This window comes from Pelodiscus sinensis, chromosome 13, assembly GCF_052426305.1.
Source record: "Pelodiscus sinensis isolate ZL-2025 chromosome 13, ASM5242630v1, whole genome shotgun sequence".
NCBI lineage: Eukaryota > Metazoa > Chordata > Testudines > Trionychidae > Pelodiscus > Pelodiscus sinensis.
In genome coordinates, this window is record NC_143064.1 from 35,587,907 (window position 1) to 35,611,323 (window position 23,417).

Sequence of the window (23,417 nt, forward strand, 5' to 3'; positions counted from 1 at the left end):
CTCACATATGACACTCTTTTTAACACACATATTATTCTTTTCACATCTGCATTAAATTGTTGACTCACATTCAATTTGTGATAACCCTCAGATCCTTTTCAACAGTGCTACCCCATTTTGTGCATTTGATTTTTGCCTTCCTACAGCACTTTTATGAAATTTGTCTTGTTTACTTCAGAGCGATTTGTCTGTGATTGTTTTGAGGTCATTAAAGGGCACCCAATGGAGCCATATTGAATTCTTACTTTTCTTCCTGTCTTTCTTTTGCCTCAGGATAGTTTTCAGATGTGTCTCAATATTATTTCCTTAAGCAACTGCAGATCCTTCTGAGCTGCTTTTTCCCTTAGATTTTCTTCTCATGGAACTAACCCTAACCCTAACCTATAACTTTTCCAAACTTAATATCTGTTTTTGGAAGTTCCTTGCCCTTGTTCTCCTGCACTCTTTCCTTCCTTTAGAACTTTGGCATTTATCATTTCAAAGTCACTTTCACCCAGATTGCCTATTTACTTCCTATTTACTCCTAAATCTTTCTATTTACTCCTAATTTCTTCCTGTAGGTCAGACTCAATCTTAAAATGGCTAGCCCTCTGGTTCCTTCCTCTACTTTCTGAAACAAAAAGTTCCCCCTAATATCTTTCAAGAGCTTTTTGGAAATTTTGTGTTGCACCATTTTGTGTTGCCTGAGGTCAGGCAGCCTGTACCACAGTGGGACTTGAATTTGGTGCTCCAGGGCCTCATGCAGCCACCATTTGACCTGATAGCTACGTGCTCCCTCTCATTTCTTGTGTAAGGTGGCCTTCCTGATGGCTGTCACCTCGGCCAGATGGGTGTCCAAGCTGAGGGCACTGTACACTGGAACCACTTTACACTGTATACTCTAAGGACAAAGTGACACTGTGTCCACAGCCTGCATTTCTGCCCAAAATGGTGTCCCCTTTCCATATGTCCCAGGATATTTTCCTGCTGGTCTTCTACTCTAAGCTCCATGCAGACCAGAAGGAACAGGCGCTACACTTGTTAGATGTAAGGAGAGCTTTTGCCTTTTACTTAGATAAGATAAAACAGTTTCATAGAGCCACACGGCTTTTTATTTCTGTAGCAGAGAGGTTGAAGGGCCTCCCACTGTTGGCTCAGTGTCTGTCCTCATGGAACACAGCATGTATTAAGGTGTGCTATGTCCAAGGGGGAAAACCGGTCCTTCCTATCACAGCCCATTCTACCAGAGCCCAGGCCTTCTCTATGGCCTTTGCAGTGCAGGTTCCGATCCTAGACATCTGTAGGGTGGCTGCATGGTCATTGGTCCATACTTTTACTAACCACTATGTGATCACGCAGAAGGCTAGACAAGATGCAGCCATTGGCGGATCAGTGTTGCAATCAATTTTCTCCTAGGTTCTGACCCCTCCTCCTTGGACACAGCTTGGGAATCACCTAAGTGGAATGGACATAAGCAATCATTTGAAGAAGAAAAAATGGTTACTTACCTCATAACTGTTGTTCTTCGAGATGTGTTGCTCATGTCCATTCCAAATCCCACCCACCTCCCCTTTGTCGGAATGTCTGGCAAAAAGGAACAGAGGGGGTGGAGGGCCAGCAGGGGTATATATGCACTAATATATCAGCTCCACTCCAGGGGTCTCCCTGGCTGACCCTGTAAGCACTGCTACCAGTAAAAAGCTTCTGGGACTCTTGCACGCGGTGTGCGTACAACTAAGTGAAATGAACATAAGCAGCATATCTCAAAAGAACAGTTACCTCTCAAAAGAGGTAAGTAACTGTTTTTTCAGTTAACGCTGTGTCCAAAAAGTGCATTTTCTCTCTCTCTGTCTCAGAAGTACCCTCTTGCTACTGTTCTGATTAGCTCCCTTCTTTCTCCTTCTATGCCCATATTGGATTGCTTCTGCTCAAAAATACAGACACTTCTACCAAACAGTAGTCAACCCCCTCTATTTGCATTCAGTCCCTAGTGTTCAGCTTTATGTGGCAACCTTATGTGCTGCTTTCAGCTATTTTACTCCAAAATTAGTCTGAACGCTTCTACATTTAACATAAATGAAAAATGTATAATGCCCACCAGCTTCAATGAGGTTTCACCCCCATCTCCATAACATTATTATTATTATTATTATTATTATTATTTATTATATATTAAGCATTTGAGATTTTATGACAGCTGGGAATTTAAACATAGAAAATTACACTTCCTTTTAATATTGGAAAATACCCTGGATGTCTAAGTAGTAAATATTCTGATATGTCAATGTGAATAGCATCACACCCAGCACCTGATTTGTGCTTTGCAGAGATTACTAATATAATTGCAGTTGTTTGCTTTGTACATATAGTGATTGGAAAAAATGGGTCAGTATTCTCAATGATGAAGGGTAGAGTTCGAATGGAAGATTAGACACCTATGTCATTGCTGAGGAAATTGCATTTTATTAGAATGGGTGTAAACAACAAAACTCTAAGTCCAATCTGCCTCAAACTTTCTGGAATAAGGACTATTCGTTGTTTTTTAATTTTTTTCAGTCTAAAACTAGTCCAAATTTCACTGCTGATCCCTCAACGCTGTTTGATATACTGACATCAGTGTGACTGCTCACTATCATTGAGGAAAGCAGGATCGGGACTTTTAAAATATTGTGATCCAAACATTTTGATATTTTGGATATGGATTTGTAATTTTTGTAACAGACCCATTTCTGATAGTTTTGTCTCATGGCTCCACAGAGCTTGAATTTCAGCTCTATCGTTGTTATGAAAGCATCATTTGTAGCTTACACTTGGAACTTTTTAATTAACTCTTTGTACTATATTTACTTTTCAGCAACAATTCAAAAGCGCTTGAAGAAAGAAAAAAAAGCAAAGAGAAAATTGCAGGAAGCCCTGGAGTTTGAATCAAAGAGAAGAGAGCAAGTGGAACAGGCACTTAAACAGGCCACGTCAGGCGATGGTCTCAGGATGTTAAATGGTAATGTTTTAGTGGGACTTTGATAATTAAGTTAAAATTAAGTTATTGATTCTAATTAGCTGAAAAATACAAGATAGCAGTAGAGATGCAAAAAACAAAATCTATTTTTTTTAAATATGAGACTTGTCCAGAAATAATTTAAAAAACAAATTTAAGTCAAGTGCTCAGAATCATGAATAAACAAGAGAAAAATGTGTCTAGATTTAGAAAAAGAGAGAGGGGGGCAGACATACAAATAATGCAAGAGTGAAAAGAAATACGATTCATTATTATTGTAGAAGCCTGTTACAGAAATGTCTGGGACTGTGTGAAACTTGTTGGTTTCAGTTTGCATGAGGTTCTGTGACTTTTCCATCTGTGCAAGTTCATCTTCATATCTATTGAGTTTCATTCTAAAAGTTCATCTTGTTCAGTCTCAGGGCTTATTAAGCTTTCTACACTGTGTAAATCTTTGTGACTGCTTAGGAGTCACAGCCATCTTAATTATTATAAAGCAAAACCACACAACTTAGTTACCAGAAATGTGTGAATAACCAATGAGTACAAGTTCTATCAAGTTCTATTAAAAATACTGAATCTAAAGAGATCTGAACAAAAATTAGCAATTGTATTTCCATATTGGAAACTGAAACTAACTAGTTTTCACTTGTTTTTCTAGTTCTGAGCAAAAGGTTTATTCGGTCAGTTTACTGATGACAATGTTGGATTAAGCTGGCTCTTGATAGAACCCAAGCAAGATCCATTTGCTTGATTTTTTTTCAGAGTTATCAAGGATCTGCAGCTCCCATTGACTTCACTATAATTTGTAGATGCTCAACATTTCTGAAAATCGTGTCAGGGTTGCTAATACTGCAGTAATTTTTTCTGCATACAGTTAAATTTACAATTATTTGTACTTCTTTAGACATTTAGGGTATGTCTACACTACTACCCTAGTTCGAAGTAGGGTGGTTAATGTAGGCAACCGAAGTTGCAAATGAAGCCCGGGATTTGAATATCCTGGGCTTCATTTGCATATTGCCGGGCGCCGCCATTTTTAAATGTCCGCTAGTTCGGACTCCGTGCCCGCGGCTACACGCGGCACGGACTAGGTAGTTCGGATTAGGCTTCCTATTCCGAACTACCGTTACTCCTCGTGGAACGAGGTGTACCAGTAGTTCGGAATAGGAAGCCTAATCCGAACTACCTAGTCCGTGCCGCATGTAGCCGCGGGCACGGAGTCCGAACTAGCGGACATTTAAAAATGGCGGCGCCCGGCAAGATGCAAATGAAGCCCAGGATATTCAAATCCCGGGCTTCATTTGCAACTTCGGTTGCCTACATTAACCACCCTAGTTCGAACTAGAGTGGTAGTGTAGACATACCCTTAGATGCTACTTCAATTTCAAGCACAATCGGATAGATGTCTATTTGTTCACACCTGCAGAAACACACATGTTGGTATTTAGATATTCATCTGATTTCACCAACAAAGCAGGTAGCTTGCTAGCACCTAACACCACAATTTAAAAGGGGCCAGTGTAGACGTAGCCCTATAGTCTAGCCGTACCCTCACTGGGTTGAGACAGGAGGTGTGGGCTCTGGGGTAGGAATGAGGGATTTGAGTATGGGAAAGGGTGAGACGTGCAAACTCTGGGAAGGAATGTGGATGCAGGAGGATGTGTAGAAGGGGATGCTGGCTCAGGGAGGGGGCTCCAGGCTGGGGAGTGTTGGGGTCAGGTGGAGGGTTGGGGTGCTGAGCAAGCTTGTGGATGTGATGGTGCAGGAGTTTGGGTTGGGGTGTGTGAGGGTCTCGGGGCAGGGAGGTTGGGAGTATGATGGGCTCAGGACACCGATTTGCAGTGTGTGAATGGTGCAAGTGTGTTGTGGCAGAAGACTGAGGATGTGGGGGTGCAGGTGTTTGGGGATGTGAGAGGCTCAGGACAGGAGGTTCCAGTGTATGATAGGCTCAGAATTGGGGGCGGGGTGGGGAGTACAGGAGTGTTATGATGCTGTGGCCAGATGAGGGGTTGGCCCCAATTGGGGGCTTGTTGGCCAGGCTTCATTTCAAAATAAAATATTATGTCAAACTCAAAAGATTTCAGCATTGTCTTTATTTATGAGATGGGTGGGGGAACTTGTTTTGAGTCAGGGGTCACTGACCCACACAAAAGTTAGTTGGGGCCACACAAGTGAGATACAAAAACACAACCCCTTCAAACCCCTCAAGCCTCACTAATGTGGCTCCAACTGTGCTGGTGCGGGCAGGGCACCGGGTGCTGTGGCAGGGGACAGAATGCTGGGGCAGGGAGCAATGTGCTTGGGCAGGGTGCCAATGGGTGCCGAAGCAGGGGTCAGGGTGCTGGTTGGTGCTGGGGCTGGTGACAGGGTACTTGTGGGTGTTTGGGCGGGGACAGGGACCGGTGCCTGGGGATCCTGCACCTGTGTGCCAAGGCTCAGGAAGTGCATGGGGTGCTCCCCTGTCCCCCAAACAGCGGTGTAGTACCTGAAACACCGATCCGTCACTTTCTTCCCCTGCTGCCTTCATTCACGGGGGGAGGAGACTTCAGAAAAGCAGACTTCAATTCTCTCAGAGACTTGACGGGCAGAATCCCTTGGGATGCTAACATGAAGGGGAAAGGAGCCCAGGAGAGCTGGCAGTATTTTAAAGAAGCCTTATTGAAGGCACGGAAAGAAATCATTCCAATGCGTAGCAAGAGAAACAAATATGGTAGGAGACCAGATTGGCTTACCGGGGAAATCCTTGGTGAACTTAAGCACAGAAAGGGAGCTTACAAAAAGTGGAAACTTGGATAGATGACTAGGGAGGGGTATAAATGTATAGCTCAAGAATGCAGGGGAAGGGAGAAGCGCAATTGGAATTGCGACTCGCAAGGGATGTGAAGGATAACAAGAAAGGTTTCTACGGGCATGTTAGCAAGAAGAAGGTGATCAGAAAGGTTGTGGGGCCCCTACTGGATGAGGGTGGTAACCTAGTGACAGATGATGTGGGGAAAGCTGAAGTATTTAATGTTTTCTTTGCCTCGGTCTTCACGGACAAGGTCAGCTCCCAGACTAATGCGCTAAGGGAAGCAATATGGGACGAAGGTGGACAGTCCTTGGTGGGGAAAAAACAGGTTAGGAACTATTTAAAAAAGCTAAACGTACAAAAATCCATAGGTCCAGACTTAATACATCTGAGGGTACTGAGGGAGTTGGCAAATGTCATTGAAGAGCCTTTGGCTATTATCTTTGAAAAGTCGTGGCGATCGGGAGAGATCCCAGATGATTCGAAAAAGGGAAATGTAGTGCCCATCTTTAAGAAAAGGAAGAAGGACGATCCAGGGAACTATAGGCCGGTCAGTCTTACCTCAGTCCCAAGAAAAGTCATAGAGGGGATCCTCAGGGAATCTATTTTGAAGCACTTGGAAGAGGGGAAGGTGATCAGGAATAGTCAGTATGGATTCATGAAGGGCAAGTCGTGCCTGACCAATCTGATTAGCTTCTATGATGAGGTAACTGGCTCTGTGGATAAGGGAAAGTCAGTGGATGTGATATACCTTGACTTTAGTGAGGCTTTTGATACGGTCTCCCACAATATTCTTGCCAGCAAGTTAAGGGAATGTGGATTGGATAAATAGACGGTAAGATGGCTGGAAGGTCGGGCCCAGTGAGCCGTGATCAACGACTCGATGTCAGGATGGTGGCTGGTTTCTAGCGGAGTGCCTAAAGGTTCGGTTGTGGGACCAGTTTTGTTCAAAATCTTTATTAATGACCTGAATGAGGGGATGGATTGCACCCTCAGCAAGTTTGCGGATGACACAAAGCTGGGGGGAGAGGTAGATACGCTTAAGGGCAGAGATAGGGTACAGAATGACTTAGACAAATTGGAGGATTGGGCCACAAGAAATCTGATGAGGTTCAACAAGGACAAGTGTAGAGTCCTGCACTTGGGACGAAATAATCCCAAGCTTATTACAGGCTGGGGACCAACTGGCTAAGTAGCAGTTCTACAGAAAAGGACCTGGGGATTCCAGTGGATGAGAGGCTGGATATGAGTCAACAGTGTTCCCTTGTAGCTAAGAAGGCTAATGGCATATTAGGTTGCATTAAGACGAGCATTGCCAGTAGATCCAGAGATTTGATTATTCCTCTTTATTCCGCTCTGGTGAGGCCACATCTGGAGTGTTATGTACAGTTCTGGGACCCCAATTACAGGAACATTATGGATGCATTGGAGAGGGTCCAGCGGAAGGCTACTGAAATGATTAGGGGGCTGGATCATATGACCTACGAGGAGAGGCTGAGGGAGTTGGGTCTATTTAGTCTGCAGAGGAAAACAGTGAGGGAGGATTTGAAAGCAGCCTTCAGTTTCCTTAAGGGAGGTTCGAGACAGGCTGGAGAGAGGCTGTTCACAGTAGTGATGGATGGTGGAACAAGGAGCAATGGTCTCAAGTTGCGGTGGGAGAGGTCCAGGTTGGATATTAGGAAAAACTATTTCACTAGGAGGGTGATGAGGCACTGGAGTGGGTTACCTAGGGAAGTAGTGGAGTCTCCATCCCTAGAGGTGTTTATGTCTCAGTTTGACAAAGCCGTGGCTGGGTTGATTTAATTGGGATTGGTCCTGCCTTGGGCAGGGGGCTGGACTTGATGATCTCCTGAGGTCTCTTCCAGCTCTATGGTTCTATGATTCTAGGTGGGGAGTGGGAGTCCTGGAGCGTGCCAGCTCCAACTGCTCAGGCAGCACGCGCATTGCTCCTCTGCTCCCCACGGCAGCGCGTGCTGTCTGAGCAGTTGGAGCTGGCGCAGTCCTGGACTCCCACTCCCTCCCCAGTCCTTCCACTGTGCACAGGAAGGCAGCATGGGAAGAAAGTCCCCAGCGCGCAATGGACCTGTGTTTTTGGTACTGTGCCAGCTGTTTGGGGAGGAGGGAAGAGCAGCCCATGCACTTCTGGGACTTCGTGCGAAGCTGCAGAACTTCCCCTTCATCCCGACAGGAAGCCTGCACTACCTCCATTATCCCTGGAGTAGCAGCAGTGTGGGGTTCATTTTGGGGGTTGGGGGCCCCCAAAAGCTTCGCGATAGACTGGCTGGTGAACATGTCTGTAATAAATATTAGTGTTAGTTATAGATGATTTTGTTGTTCATGAACATGCAGCATATATTTTAAAAGACTAATAAAACCCTTTAGAATTATGTGCTAAATGCCCCAGATAATTAGGAAATAAGGACATTCATGTTTTTGCTAGTGTAAAACACAGCTTTTGTCCTTATTTATTCCTTCAGATCCAGTGATTCTCTCTCCCTCTCTCTCTGATGCACCAGCATGCACTCTGCTGGTGGCATTGAATACACACAAGTGCTAGTATGGGTAAGGCAAAACCCATTTGGTTAAAGTAATTTGTGATTTTTTGGTAAATATTATTCTATATATACATGATACAAATATTAAAACCTTGCAACACTATAAAAGTATGGAATTTTCCTTCTTCTTAGACCTGCACTGGTCCCTAGTGAGGGTTTAGTGATGGTTGTGATGTGACTAGTTGAGTGCATGCTGGTCCAAACAAGTACTGGCAAATCTGGATGTCAGAAACATAAGGAGGAAAAAATAAAGGTAAGTTTTAAACTAGCAGAGGAGTTGTTGAAGGCACTAAGCACAAAATTCTGAAGCTGTATGACTTTTAAAACTATATTTACAGGTCCTTTTTAAAAGGGCTCTGCCAAAGTTTCTAAGGCTCCATCTACACTGTCAGGTTTTTGCGGAAGAGGAAATGAAATGAAGCACTCATTAGCATTTCTTGCACTCTCATTTGCATATTCTCTTCTAATCCTTTCTGTGGAAGAGGTTTTTGTGGAAAAAAACGCAATGTAGATAGAGCCATTTTGCGTAAAAAAAACCCTTTTGTGCACAAACCCTTGTTCCTTGAGGGATAAGGGTTCTTGTGCAAAAGAGGTTTTTTGTGCAAAATGGCCCTGTCTACACTGCGTTTTTTTCCGCAAAAAGGATTGGGAGAGAATATGCAAATGAGAACGCAAGAAATGCTAACGAGCACTTCATTTGCATTTCCTTTTCCGCAAAAATGATGCCAGGTAGATGTAGCCCATGTGTTGTATTATAAATGGAAAGCAGATGTTTCCACGGGAAAGGGGTGAATTCAAATCACGTACTCCTCATGTTCATACATGATGGCATTTAGTGGTATAGTGGCATCTGTTATCCCAACACTCTTGAATGTTTGAGCTCCAGAGCACACACAAACACAGCCTACAAAGACATTAGCAGCATTAAACTATGGTGCAGATGTGTGTGTGTGTGTGTTACATTGTTGGAACATCTCTTCTAACTTGGGAAGCAGAGTGTAATCAGTTTGGTGGGAATTTCTTTTCAGAGATTTGGAAGTGCTTCACATTTCAATTATTAAATATATATAATTTTGCTTTGGGAGGTAAAGCATTCTTAGAAAACACTTGGAAATAAATCTTGTACAATTTCTCTCTGTGTGTGTGTGTGTGTGTGTGTGTGTGTGTGTGTGTGTGTGTGTGTGTGTGTGTGTGTGTGTGTAAACAAAGAGGAGGTTAGCACATGCTTGAGAAAAATATTTTAAAACTATAAATATATATATATACACTAGTAGTCATTTTTAGAGGAATATTTTAAAAACATGATTGTGACAGAATTAGAATAAGGAGGTAACAGTGTACAGAGGCTTCAAAACATATTTGACACGGCTAGTGTAAGTTAAAGATCCTCCTAGTTTGTAATAAGTTTTTTCTAATGCTGCATCAAGGAAGGGCAAAGACATTAATCTTAAGTGTCACATATTTCAGATGCTGGAATCCCAGACATGGAAATAGAACACAATGGAACTCAACATGACAGTGCAGCAATGCAAGGTGCAGTATGCATTTATAGTATTCCAGAGAAATGAGATTCAATGTAGCATTAGCTTGGTCTAAGTTTTAATGCCTAATATCATTAAATCTAGAAATGTCTGATGACATTAATCTAGAAAACAATTAAAAACTGTGAAGGAATTACATTATTTTTAATAGAGGTTGAACCTCTCCAAACTCTTGGACCACAGATGTTACTGGAGCAGAGAGTCCTGGTGGAAGACCAGAGGCAGGAGGCCTGTGGGGGCTAGGAGGACAGCCAGACTGGCTGCAGGGGGCCAGCAGCTGAGATCCCTGCTGCGGGAGTCCAGCTGAGCTGGCGTCAGCGTGACCAGAATGCCAGCAGGATCCAGTGGAACAGCAGTCTGCCGTGGCAGGGCCAGGAGCCCTGGCACTGGTACTGTGCGCTGCCACAGCAGGGCTGGTGAGGCTGGGAGCTCTGGCAGCAGAGGAGTGGTCTACCGCAGCAGGGCCAGGAGCCCTGGTCGGGGGACCGTGAGCTGGCAGGACCTGTGCTGCCATGACAGGGCTACGAACCCCAGTATTGGGGCAGCAGTCAGCCACAGTGGGTACGGGAGCCCAGGCCGTGGAACAGTGGTCTGCCGAAGCTGGGCTGGGAGCTTCATCAGCAGGACCATGGGCTTCTGTAGTGGTCCGACAGGGCTGGTGGCAGGGCAGGGGACCAAGCTAAGAGGCCAGGCCAGGAGCAGAACCTGGCTGGGGGACCCATGGCAGGGATGCCAGAAATTATCTCCCCAGGCCCAGCAAAATCCCTTGTTTGGGACCGCTCAGGTCCCAAGAGTGCTGGACCAGGGAGATCCAACCTGTATAGTATGAGAAAAATCTCATGCTTCACTGCCAAACTGGCACATATGTAGGTTTAATCCATACCCTGATGTCCTTTCGATTTGTCATGCCTTTTAGACTTGTCAGGCTTTTCAGATATTTTTCATCCCACTATTTATTCACAAGTCAAATTCAGAGGGTTTTGAGTGTGTATATTATGTACAGAAATGTATATGCCCTGCATATATTTAAAATCATCATTAGAAGTGCACGGATAGCTAATCACAAATGCCAAAATGATTACCAAGAAAAGTGTCTATACGTATTTTATACGTACACCAAGGGCTTGACAAATCACTGAATCTACTTGCCCGGGGCAAGTAGATTTCAGCTGGTCGCCCTGTTCACCAGCGGCATGCATATGTGCAATGCGGGTCTTACGCATGCGCAGTGCAGGGCTGGCAAGTAGGTTTTGCTGCCGTTTGTCAAGCCCTGAGTACACCCATATGTGTTCGTACACATGGTCTTCTTCTCCTGGTATGTCTACACTGTATATGTCAATTCTGCTCAAGCTAACATGTTAAAAATAACATATGGAAGTTGTAGCATTGTCTAGAATGCAGTGTAGACATATCCTCAGCTTCTCTCTTCTACCCTCACCAATCTGTTTCTGAACCCATGGCATATTTCTGATAGAAAGGTCACTCCTTGTTGAATTTGAAGTCCATGTTGCAAAGGACAGAAATTCTAGAGCTTTTCAAATAAAAGGTTACCCAAACTGGCAAAACAATGAATGTTTTCCTAATCTTGGTCTTGAAAATGGCTTAATGACCTTGGATAAAATTTTCTCAGACACGCACAATGAGGAAAATATTCAGCATGGAAAATTTCCTCCCAAAATTTGGCAAATGTACAAGCAGTCTTTTGGGGGTATTCTAATGGAAGTTGTCATTCGATCTTAAAAATAGCCAGTGCTCTCAGTTCTGCATGTATTTCTAAAAGGGTTTCATTGACATTTTGGTTGCTAGTTTTGTATTTCTAATGATAATTTCAGTAACCTACTATAAATGGAGGACAATAATAATTAGTATTTTGCTGTAAGTTATTGAAATTTAGAAGTTAGATAAAAATATCAGCAGAAATTAACAAATAGTTGGAATTTTCCCACTAAATTTGGAAAACGAAAAGTATACTTAAATCTTGCTTACAAAGCCCCAAAGTACTACACTGACATTATTGTTGTTCATACAGCATGAACCAAAGGTATGCCTTAATCCTATCAGGAAAGAAAGTGAATTTCCATATTTAATTGAAGAAAAAGAAAACATTTTCAAATGGGAGTTGCAAATACACTTTGGACCATGCCCTAAGTGATTGAGAGAGGGAGGCTAAGATGTTCCGGGGTTTGGTTGAGCATATTCTAGTTTAGTGCTCCCCTATAAATATAAAAATGACTGCATAAAACAGGACACCGTATATTTTAGTTTTAAATCTATCAGAAGCTGTTTACTGGGCAAATCATTGTCTTCATCTGATTTTGTTCAAGTTAATGTTCTCTTATTAATCACAACTGGTCTACAAAATTATGTAAATTTCCATTCTGCATAAACATGCTGGTTGACACTGATGAAGCTAAATGTCCTGCTAGAATTGTTTTGGAATTTTGCAAATGCAAAATGCAAGTCCAATCTTTGTGTGGGTTGGTGCACTCAATGTCCAGTATTAACAGTACCACAAAATCACAATTTCTGCTATAACAGAAGGTTAGGTACAAAAAATGTTTTCTTTTCTTCATGCTGAGAAATAAGAATAGAAATATTATCAGGACTCATCTTAAAAATAGTATATCACCAGTAACAAATGACTGCCATAGAGCCTTTCCAGGCAGTTCTGTTCATACTTAAAACTGCTGTGAGCTAAGACAGTACTTGCACAAGAACACAATAAGCTTGAAACATGGCTATTATGAAGTGTTCTCTAGCTAATTCAGTATTAAGCTTTGTTTTGGCTTTCACTGCAATTCTGCTATGTAGCATTGTGTCCCATATCCTTTTATACTATGTTGATATGGTATTATCTTTTCCATTTTCTTTTGATTACACTTTTTCAAAACTTGGCAGCTAAAATTGCCCTTTAGCCTTTAACAATTTGAATATAACCAATCTCCATCAGTATCTTCATTTGCTTGTTTTTTTTTGTGGGGATAACAATTCTGTGAATCCCTAATACAAAGCTGTTTCCAAAAAATATCTGCAGTTCATAGCAAAAAGCTCTGGCATCAGTGAAGACCTTTCTTTTTCTATTGCCAGTAGCTCTGCTGGACATAAATCTATCATTCACACAGTGCCTTTCATTTGAAATTCAATTAGTTCCACAGCCAATATCGCCTTAAGATGTTTTAAAAGAGAATTACAAAAATATTGTATGACTACTTGTCACAGTAATTAAGTCATATTGTATTTTATGCTCATTTCTTAAAATGATTTTATTAATACAAGCTGTTCATGTACTAGGATTTTGATATGTATTATAAATCTTTTCAGTTTAGTTGGTTCTTTTTAACTGATCTGAAATTTTGTCCCTATAGCACTACCACATGTCTAACATCCATATTATACTGCAATCCTCCTAAATGTGGTCTATCAGTTGAGTATAGCGTAAGCTGGGTAAATACTTTCAGCTGACAAAATAAAAAATGAATAGGCATTGTTGTGATTATGTCCACTAGGTAGTCGAATGGTGAAGGAAACGGTGAAGCATGCACACAAGTATTATTCCATTCCTCTTTCCATAACTTACTTGTGGGCCAAAAAGATATCACATAAACATTTTTATCAACCAAGCTCCGTTTCACATAAAATAAACATGCTAGGTGTCATTAAGTGCACCTTCAGATCAATGATTTTTGCAAATGACATTCAAGTACCATTTGAGTGGTGCATTTTTGCTGATAAAAGCAAATTAAATTAGCACAACTACAAGTGTGCTGATAAAAACTAAAACTGAACAGCAGCACCATTAGCTAACAAAGTAATATTTTCCCTTTACTGCTTTCTGCCATTTAGTTATTATCCTATTGGAAATCTAATTATAATCCTTTTACTCCCTAGTCAAACTTCACAATTTTTGCAAGCTTAGCACTGACAAGTGATTTCATTACATTTGATTGCCCGCACCCAGATTGACTTAACTTCACTCAGAGACCTAAAAGCCCTCTCAGTTTCTCAGATTCCCTGTTTGCACATTACAGCAACAGCTCCTTTAATTAATTAGCATGAACAGCAGTAACATGAACTGCTGAACAGAAAATAACATCATTTTATGATCGCAAGGAGACTTCTCCTTTTGCGTGTTTATACCTTAGTAAACTTTTGTATGACTATTTTATTGTTGGAGGATATTGATACAATAATCAAAGCACATTATCTTATTTTTTATAAACAGATAATAATTTAATACCAGATGAACCAATACAAAAAATGAAAGCCCTATATTTTAGTAAACAGAAGACACTATTGGGAAACTGACTTCCATAAGTAAAAAAGTCTGAGAAATACACCATAAAGTACAAGGGCAAAGTGACACAATGCTGCTGCAATTTTTGTTTTTGAAAAGCCAGGAACATATTTAATGATGACTATCAATAAGCATCCATAACTTTTTTGCTTCTTTACACATTTGGCAAAGATAAAAGACTATTTAACTTTAGAATGTATTTTGTTGTCTATTATTTATTATAAATCTGCTGGAACCCAGTATTTGCTTTTTAGTATCTCAATGTACCAAAGCCAATTGTAAAAGTCAGCCTCTGTGACAAAAAGAAATGAGCCCAATTTAGTCACCACTTTGTCACTGTACCAAATTCTGCCTCCAGGTGCACTTTATAAATCACACTGAAACAAGTTGCCGTCAGTGGTGGTTGAGGGTACTTAGCATATCATACTAAAAGAGTTCAGCACCTTGCGAGCCTGAGTCCCAATGTCCTAATCCCTCTGAAGTCACAGCTTCAGTAAGAACAGGCCAAGGCCCTGTGACATTGTCAGGGTGAGGATGGGGAGCAGGGAGGAGGGAAGGGAATCAGATCTGGCATTTTAAGACTAGCATCTTACCTTTGGATGTAATAGAGCCCTGTTATTTCTCCCACTGCCCAGAAGGCTCTCATCAGGGTATGTCTACACTACCCCGCTAGTTCGAACTAGCGGGGTAATGTAGGCATACTGCACTTGCAAATGAAGCCTGGGATTTGAATTTCCCGGACTTCATTTGCATAAGCGGGGAGCCGCCATTTTTAAAACCCCGCTGGTTCGAACCCCGTGCAGCGCGGCTACACGGGGCTCGAACTAGGTAGTTCGGACTAGGATTCCTATTCCGAACTACCGGTACACCTCGTTCCACCTTTGCCAAATGTGTAAAGAAGCAAAAAAGTTCCACGAGGTGTACCGGTAGTTCGAACTAGCGGGGTAGTGTAGACATACCCTCAAATACCTTCCTTTTTGTATCCTGTGTCCCCTCCTCCACCCAAACCTTATTTTCTCTCACTTATATGTATTCTGCCTTGTCTCATTTATGTCTGTTTCCATAAAGCACTCTTCTCATGCTGGTTGCATTGGTAGTTTCTGCAGGGTTCCTTAAACTGTGAGTAGAATTTTAAAAAATAGTGTATCATATTGTTTGTGTTAAACAGAACTTTTTGTTTTGAGAGACCCCTACATAGTGATACATTCTCTAATAAAATATTCCCTTTCTGTTCTATTAAATAAGTCGAAGCTACTTCCCCCATTCCAAGAGCTCCTTTTTAAAAGTCAATGGATCCACATTTGATTTCACCTTTTGTTATCATGGAGGAGTAAGGATTCCACTGGTTAATAGGTACTACTTAATTTTCTAATGTTGCAAGAATAATAATTCTGAATAAAATACTGTAATGGTTGCAACAAAAACATTAGCCTATACTTGATATAAGGATAGCAAAAGTTATATGCATCTTTTGAGACTTCTAAACCAAAGCAGCTTGTTTGCTAGTCACACGCTAGGTGCTCAGTAATATGAAACATTTTCGGTTGCAGGTGAAAGAATTGGGATTGGTTTGCTTTGTGTGGGGATTGATTTCTTTTTTGTTTTCTTTTGTTTTTATTTACGGAAAACTAGGAAAAGAAAATGAATTTTTCCAGCAGAAAAGCTTCTCCATCCATTATATTCTATGTATCCATTATTGGTTCTTAGGAAGAAGATGTGAACATTTTAATCAGAGATAAAGCTTTAGTAGGCTTGAATCTTATCTCAGCACTAACTACAATACTGTTTCACTATGTATTCACCTGGGCGTTTGCAACCAACATCTGCATATCTTGTATTTAGTGTATGATAGACTTGCCCTTCTCTTCTGTAACACATTAAAAAAAATCTCATTTTATATTCAGGTTACCAGCTCTCTCCTGTACAAACCACAATAGGAAAGGGACATCTCCTATGTTAACAAGAAAAATGGAATAAAAAAAACTGTGGAGAAAAGTGTTTGACTTAGAGTGATTCTGTGCTTGTTTGCTTCCTCATTTTTCTTAAAGGAGCACTGTCACAAGTAGGAGGCTGAAAATATCAGACTTTGTACAGTAGCTTATAGGTTGGGGGAGAAGGACCAAAAGAAATGGGTTTGAAGGAAAAAAAGAGGGATAAATTAAGTATAAAATGTGACTATATATGATAATTGTAATTACTGCCTCCCAATTTTGTCGTGTTTAATATAAATTAAGCCTTCAAAAACACTGAACAATTATGTTGTGGGAAAAAAAAGAGGTATATATACCTTGAAATAACTACTTTGTCAGGAAAGAAAACATAATCCTACAGGAAAATTACAATAGGATTTCGGTCACATAGGAACTGAGCAATTTTTACTTAGTTATACATTGCAGGAGCTGGGGAGAAGCTTTCTAAAGGTCTTGCTTATTAAACTAGTCATGCATTTCACTGTAGGTTGTAAAACAGTATAACATACACAGGGGGCTCATAAGCATTTTTTAGTGGTAGGGAATATCATTTATGCACTTTTTATATTGTCACTATTGCCCCTAGAGAATGAGATTAAGCTTTAAACTACTGTTAATCTGCAGTTTTGCTCACCTTTGTGTAATTTCATTTTTAATAGAATGAAGCCCACATAAATGAATATTTGATTAAGGGATTAAACCTACTAAAAGAATACATTTATTGCACACAGATTTATTCAAATCTTAACTGTATAATACTATAAAATGCTATAAAAAGAGTATGTCTATTGCAGTCAGCTGAACCCTGGCAGGAAAGAGTTACTGAATATTCTTTGGTACTATGAATTTTTGTATTCTATTGCCTTTCTGCTAAAAACTGCATCAAAAATGTTTTTTAAAACTTTAAATTTCTTGGAGATTTGATTGTATGAAATTAGAGAATGTCATATAGCAGGGGTCAGCTAATACTGGCCCAACAGGGTTAGCTCCTGGTGGGCCCCCATCACTATATTTCCCTGCACAGCCACTACCGTTTACCGCAAATCACAATTCACAGCCAATAGGAGCCGTGGGAAGAGGTGTCCCGATCTGTGCCACTTCCCACTGCTCCCATTGTCAAGGAGCAGCAAGCCACAGCCAAAAGGAGTCACAATCACCTGTACCTGTGGCTGTGCAGGTAAGTATAGTGGAGGTGTCTCACCAGGGGCTAACCCTGGAAAACCACCACCACGTTACTGCCTGCCCCTGCCATATAATCAAATTCAGTAGCACAACTATTAATACAGAATTGTTTCTGATGTCTGAACAGTGATCTTGAAATAGGAAATATTTAAATTTCTCATTACTTGTAGAAAGTCTGAGGGAAGGCATGTTAGTCTATAACTTTTAAAAACAAGGAATAGTTCTGACACACCTTAGAAACTAACAATGATATATAGGCTCATGAGTTTTCATGGGTAGAACCCACTTCATCAGACAAGTTAGAGTGGAAATAAATTCCAAGCTCTATATAACAGGAAATGAAGTTACCTGTCAATTGTAGGACCCATGTTAATGAAGCTAATTAAGTGGGGTTGCATGTTGCATGTCCTATTCATAGCTTTTGATCTGAAAATGCGAATATCAAAGGCTGGGGAAATTGGCTTTGTAGCACGTTAACCAGTTAATATCTTTATTCAAGCCCAGGGTGACAGTGTCAGATTTGTAAATAAATTCCAGTTCAACAGCCTCTCTCTGTAAATATCCAGGTAGGTTAAAATGTTCCCCTACAGGATTATGTGCGTTTCCATTTCTGATGTCTGATCTGTGTCCATTTATCTTTTGTTGCAGTTGGCCAATATACATAGTAGAGGGTCATTGCTAGTACTTGATGGCATATATCACATTAGAGGATGTGTTATATGAGCTCCTGATGTTGTGGCTGATATAGTTAGGTCCTGTGAAGGTGTGGCTTGTATAGATATGTGAACAAAGTTGGTAACAGGGTTTGTTGCAGGAGTAGGCTCCTGGGTAAGTGTATCTGAGCTGTGGTGTGTGGCTGCTGGTCAGTATTTGCTTCAGGTTGAAGGTCTGTCTGTAGGTGAGGATTGGCCAGAGGGATCATTTTCCAGGACAGGTTGTAGTTTGTCAATGATGAGCTAGAGAGGTTTAAGCTGGGGGACTGTAGGAGAGGCCCAGTGATGTTCTGTTATTTTCCTTCTTGAATCTGTCTTGAAGTAGGTAACTTCTGAGTACTTGTCTGGCTCTATGGCTGTGTCTAGATTGGCATGATTTTCTGGAAATGCTTTTTACGGAAAAGTTTTTCCATGAAAAGCATTTTTGGAACAGAGCATCTAGATTGGCATGGACGCTGTACCGCAAAAGCACTTTTTGCGGAAAAACGTCCGTGCCACTCTAGACACGCTTTTCCGCAAAAAAGCCCCGATCGCCATTTTTGCGATCGTGGCTTTTTTGTGGAAAACAAATCTGAGCTGTCTACACTGGTTTTGCCTGAACGGGAGCAGAATAGTATTTCCACAAGAAGCACTGATTTCTTACAGTAGGAAGTCATTGTTTTTGCAGAAATTCAAGCGGCCAGTGTAGACAGCTGTCAAGTTTTTCTGGAAAAGCGGCCGATTTTCTGGAAAAACTGGCCAGTCTAGACACAGCCTATCTGTTTCCACACTTCTCCAGGTGGGTATTAAAGTCTTGTAGGTAGATTGGAGGAAATCTGGTTGTATTTTAGGGCATGGCTGCAGACAATGGATTGTGTGATGTGCCCTGGATGGAAGCTAGAGGCGTGTAGATAAGAACAGTAGTCAGTAGTTTTCCAGTAAAGAGTGGTGTTTGTGACCATCACTTATTTGTACTGTAGTGTCAAGGCAGTGGATCTCTTGTGTAGCCCGATGCAGGCTGAGGTTTCTAGTGGGGTGGAAATTGTTGGAGAATTCCAGAAGGGAACATTTTAACCTACCTGGCCACTCAGTCATGGATTTAAAAGTAGCCATTATTCTACAAAGGAATTCCACTGCTATTTAACAGATTGGAAAACTAAAGGCTTTAGTATTTAGTAGAGAATTTAATGGAAAAATTTAAATAGCAAGTCAGTGGCAGCATTAAAATCCGGACTACTAAACAATATTACCCCATGGAAATTTCTTACACATTGCCACTCTCCATTTTAAATATTTATAATAGCAGCATTGACATTAGTCAAGAATAAAATCAAGAAATACACTGCATTTACCATCCACAGAAATAGATCTCAACAAGTGCTTTAGGCAGAACACCTTAAACCAGTTCATAGAATTATAGAACCATAGAGCTGGAAGAGACTTCAAAACTCCAGCCCCCTGCTCTAAGCAGGACCAATCCTAACTAAATAAACTCAGCTAGGGCTTTGTCAAGCCGAGACTTAAACACCTCTAGGGATAGAGACTCCACTACTTTTCTAGGTAACCCATTCCAATGCTTCTCCACTCTCCTAGTGAAATAGGTTTTCCTAATATCCAACCTGGACCTCTCCCACCACAACTTGAGACCATTGCTCCTTGTTCTGCCATCTGTCTCTACTGAGAACAGCCTTTCTCCATCCTCTTTGGAACCTCTCTTCAGGAAGTTGAAGGCTGCTATCAAATCCCCCCTCACTCTTCGCTTCTCAAGACTAAACAGACCCAACTCCCTCAGCCTCTCCTTGTAGGTCATATGCTCCAGCCACCTAATCATTTTGGTTGCCCTCTGCTGGACCCTCTCCAATGTGTCCACATCCTTTTTGTAGTGGGGGGGCCCAGAACTGGACACAATACTCCAGATGTGGCCTCACCAAAGTCGAATAAAGGGGAATAATGACATCTCTGGATCTGCTGGCAATGCTCCTCTTAATGCACCCTAATATGCCATTAGCCTTCTTGGCTACAAGGGCACACTGTTGACTCATATCCAGCTTCTCATCCACTGTAACTGCCAGGTCCTTTTCTGCAGAACTACTACTTAGCTGGTTGGTCCCCAGCCTGTAACAATGCTTGGGATTCTTCGTCCTTGTTGAACCTCATCAGATTTCTTGTGGCCCAGACCTCCAATGTGTCTAAGTCATTCTTGACTGTATCTCTGCCATCCACCGTATCTGCCTCTCCCCCTAGCATAGTGTCATCCGCAAACTTGCTGGGGGTGCAATCCATCCCCTCATCCAGGTCATTAATAAAGATATTGAACAAAACCGGTCCTATAACCGAACCTTGGGGCACTCCGCTAGAAACCGACCGCCATCCTGACATCGAGCCCTTGATCACTACCCGCTGGGCCCGGCCTTCTAGCCATCTTTCTACCCATCTTACCGTCCATTTATCCAATCCACATTCCCTTAACTTGCTGTCAAGAATATTATGGGAGACCATATCAAAAGCCTTGCTAAAGTCAAGGTTTATCACATGTTACATGAAATTATTCTTGATGAGCAGTAGTTGGTGCTACATAATCCCTGAGATGTCCTACAGAAAAGCAATTTTTTCTAGTTAAATGTGTCTGGATTAAGCAAAGTGCCTTTTATTACAAGATCTATCAGGGTGAAATTTAACACAAAGGCCTGTGTTTCACATAAAAGCCACTGAAACCACAAAATAATGTTTGTGTATAACTCCTGTACTAGCCCTTTGAATGGGGTGAATTCATGTACTGCATGATCAGGTAAGTTAGTAATGCTAGGTAATACATACTGGCTGATTATTTGGAGTGCTTTTATACACAGCCTTTCCCATTCCCTATGTGTAAGGCTGCATCTACACTGCAGCGCTATTTCAAGATAACAGAGTATCCCAAAATAGCAATCCTGCATGTTCATAGGAAGCACCTTATTTCAGGCTCGCTATTCTGACATCCCTGTAAATCTCATTCTATGTCGAGTAACGAATGTTTCGGAATAGCACTTTATTTCTTAAACTAGTTCCAATTTTGCAAATGTTTTGTACATTTGAAAAATAGATACACATGGATGAAAATTTTTTGCTGTGAATCGTTCAGCTGGTTCTCCTCACTTAGATGCAAATTGCAGATCTTATTTCAATGGTATTTCAGAATAGTTTATTTCGTCATTTGGTGTTGTGCAGTTAGGTGTGTCATGCATATAAGTCAGTGAACATTCTTAGTGGAATTTACATGATGCCTATTTGCATCATTAGGCACCAACATACTCTTGAAAATCTTGGCTCCTGTGGACTAGGAAGGAAGCAACTTCCTTGCAGAGTACGGAGTTTTTGTGTTAATGAAATAGGTCTCCCATATGAAAGCATATAGACTATGCACTAAGCCCTTGGGTCTAAATAGGGTCTTCTGAAGGCATTCAAGGACAATCAATATCTGCTATATCAACAGGGCAACATGAGTAACAATCCGTTAGCTAAATGTACAAAACTAAAATACATTACAGGATGCAATGTGAGGAACACTTGTGAATCTGCTTTAAAAAACCATAATATGTACATTTCTGCTGTCCCACTCCCCAAACTTTCTCTTATGAATCTTAAAACACTAAATGTTGTCAATCATAGGTCCCCAAAAGTATTTTTTTCTAACTCCTGCTGAGGTTCCCTGGCTCCTCCTGATCTTCAGTCTTATTTACCTGCAAAGTACATATTAGATCATCTCTGTATGGGGAGTAGGAGCAGTCTTGAAAACATGAAACATTCAATTGCTAATTAGCTACTTCCTGTTCCTAATGAACTCAGCATGTCAGAGTTGGATTAAAATTCAGCTACTGCTCTCCCCTGTTTATGGTTCCAGATGTTTTTGTTTTATCTAGGAGCTTATTTTGACAGCTACTGCTAAATGATAAATCACTCATATTATAACTGAAATGCATTTTGAAATTGAAATGTGGCAAAGTTTGAGGTTGCTCCAAGAATCAGTGTCAGTTAGCAGGTCAATACTAGTTCTTTCCTTATGAGTATTCAGTATTGGCGTATGTAAAATAGCAATGGAATAGATCTTAACATTATACAGAATGCTACTCAAGATTGTCATTTTGCTACCATCTTTAATATCAGAACGAGTAGTTCAATGACTATTGGATAGGAAAATGGATTTATATTACCTTTGGCTTTCTGTGGGTATTTTAACATTTATTTTTCTTTGGGCGTAAAGCTGCTGAACATGACAATCACACATGATAGTCTCTGAACCCACACAAATTGTTTATGATGTGTGTGGGTGGATTTCTCTTTGTTTCCTCAAAAAGAAAGTAATTAGATAAATACTGCATGAAGGGGTGTTCTAAGTAAAACACCATTTTTCTGTGGAACACACACTGATTTATTCCTGTTATCATTTTGATTTTCACTGTAGATTTATTCTTCAGGAGCACTGCTCTGTAGAAGACTTTTGGGTCTTTAATAGCCACATTTTACTCTGCACAGCATAAACTGCATTTTTTTTCTGTGGTAGGCTGAACAATGCATTAAGTACATCATGGTTCTGCCATCTAAAACAAGTTCATTTTTTAAAAGTTTGTGGCGGGAGAAAATCAAAAGAAAAAATGACATTTACTTTTCTAGGATTTTATACCTAAGGAAACAATGACTTTTCTCTCTTTGATGTAAGCATGTTTGGTCTCGCTAGAAGCATACCATGTTCCACAATGTGGCTGCTTTCAGTGGATTTACAAAGCAACCATACTCCTGTAGTGCAAAGATAAGACTATCCTATTTTAATGGGAGGTGCAAAGTAAGTCAGTTAGGAATTAGAGAACAGAAAAATTGTTCTGAAGTCTCTATTTTTTAAAAAATGTACTATATAGAACCAAAATCTGCCTTGCCAGATCCCTTTCACAATAATGTGGAATTTGTCCATGGATATTTAAAGTTAGAACTAACTCTATTCCCTCTTCGGTTTAAAAATTGTCTTCTGGGAATAAAAAATTAGAGATATGATTAATTCCAGCATTTTCAGCTTTGTTCAAGTCATTGGTAGAGGGTATCAGTTTTCAAGGAATGTACAGTCCAATCCAGATATTTACAGCTGCCATGAAGTCAGCTGCCATGGGGAGTCAGACTATGTAGGGAGAAGAGTTCAGTACTCTAGGGTCAGGGCTGGTTTGACTGACAGGAATCATACATGGAATTTTGCAAAAGGGTATGCTGGGGATGGAGTAGAAAGAGCTAAGGATGGGGTAAGTCTGGGGCTACAATGGGGTTGCAGGAGGTACTTTGTGTGAGACTAAAACTAAGTTTGGAAAGGATGGCAACAAGAGGTAATACATGGCATTCGATATTTTAAATATTTAATGTTTGACCTTTGCTCTGTTTATGATGAGAGACTGGGTT

At 40.9% G+C, this 23,417-nt stretch overlaps 1 protein-coding gene across 5 annotated transcripts in view; it reads left to right on the forward strand.

Annotated features, from left to right (window-relative positions):
- DACH2 (dachshund family transcription factor 2) overlaps positions 1–23,417 on the forward strand; it is a 673,780-nt gene that overhangs the window by 649,196 nt on the left and 1,167 nt on the right. For 2 of the 5 annotated variants that reach the window (XM_014569658.4, XM_075940744.2), the window contains 3 exons: positions 2,834–2,977; positions 9,788–9,853; positions 15,788–16,279. In XM_014569658.4, the coding sequence (XP_014425144.3) occupies positions 2,834–2,977; positions 9,788–9,853; positions 15,788–15,894 (317 nt within the window). In that variant the 3' untranslated portion in view covers positions 15,895–16,279. Of the gene's footprint in view, positions 1–2,833; positions 2,978–8,242; positions 8,338–9,787; positions 9,854–15,787; positions 16,811–23,417 lie in introns of those variants that run through there. The other 3 variants (XM_014569659.4, XM_075940745.2, XM_006115313.4) reach the window with 3 other exon arrangements.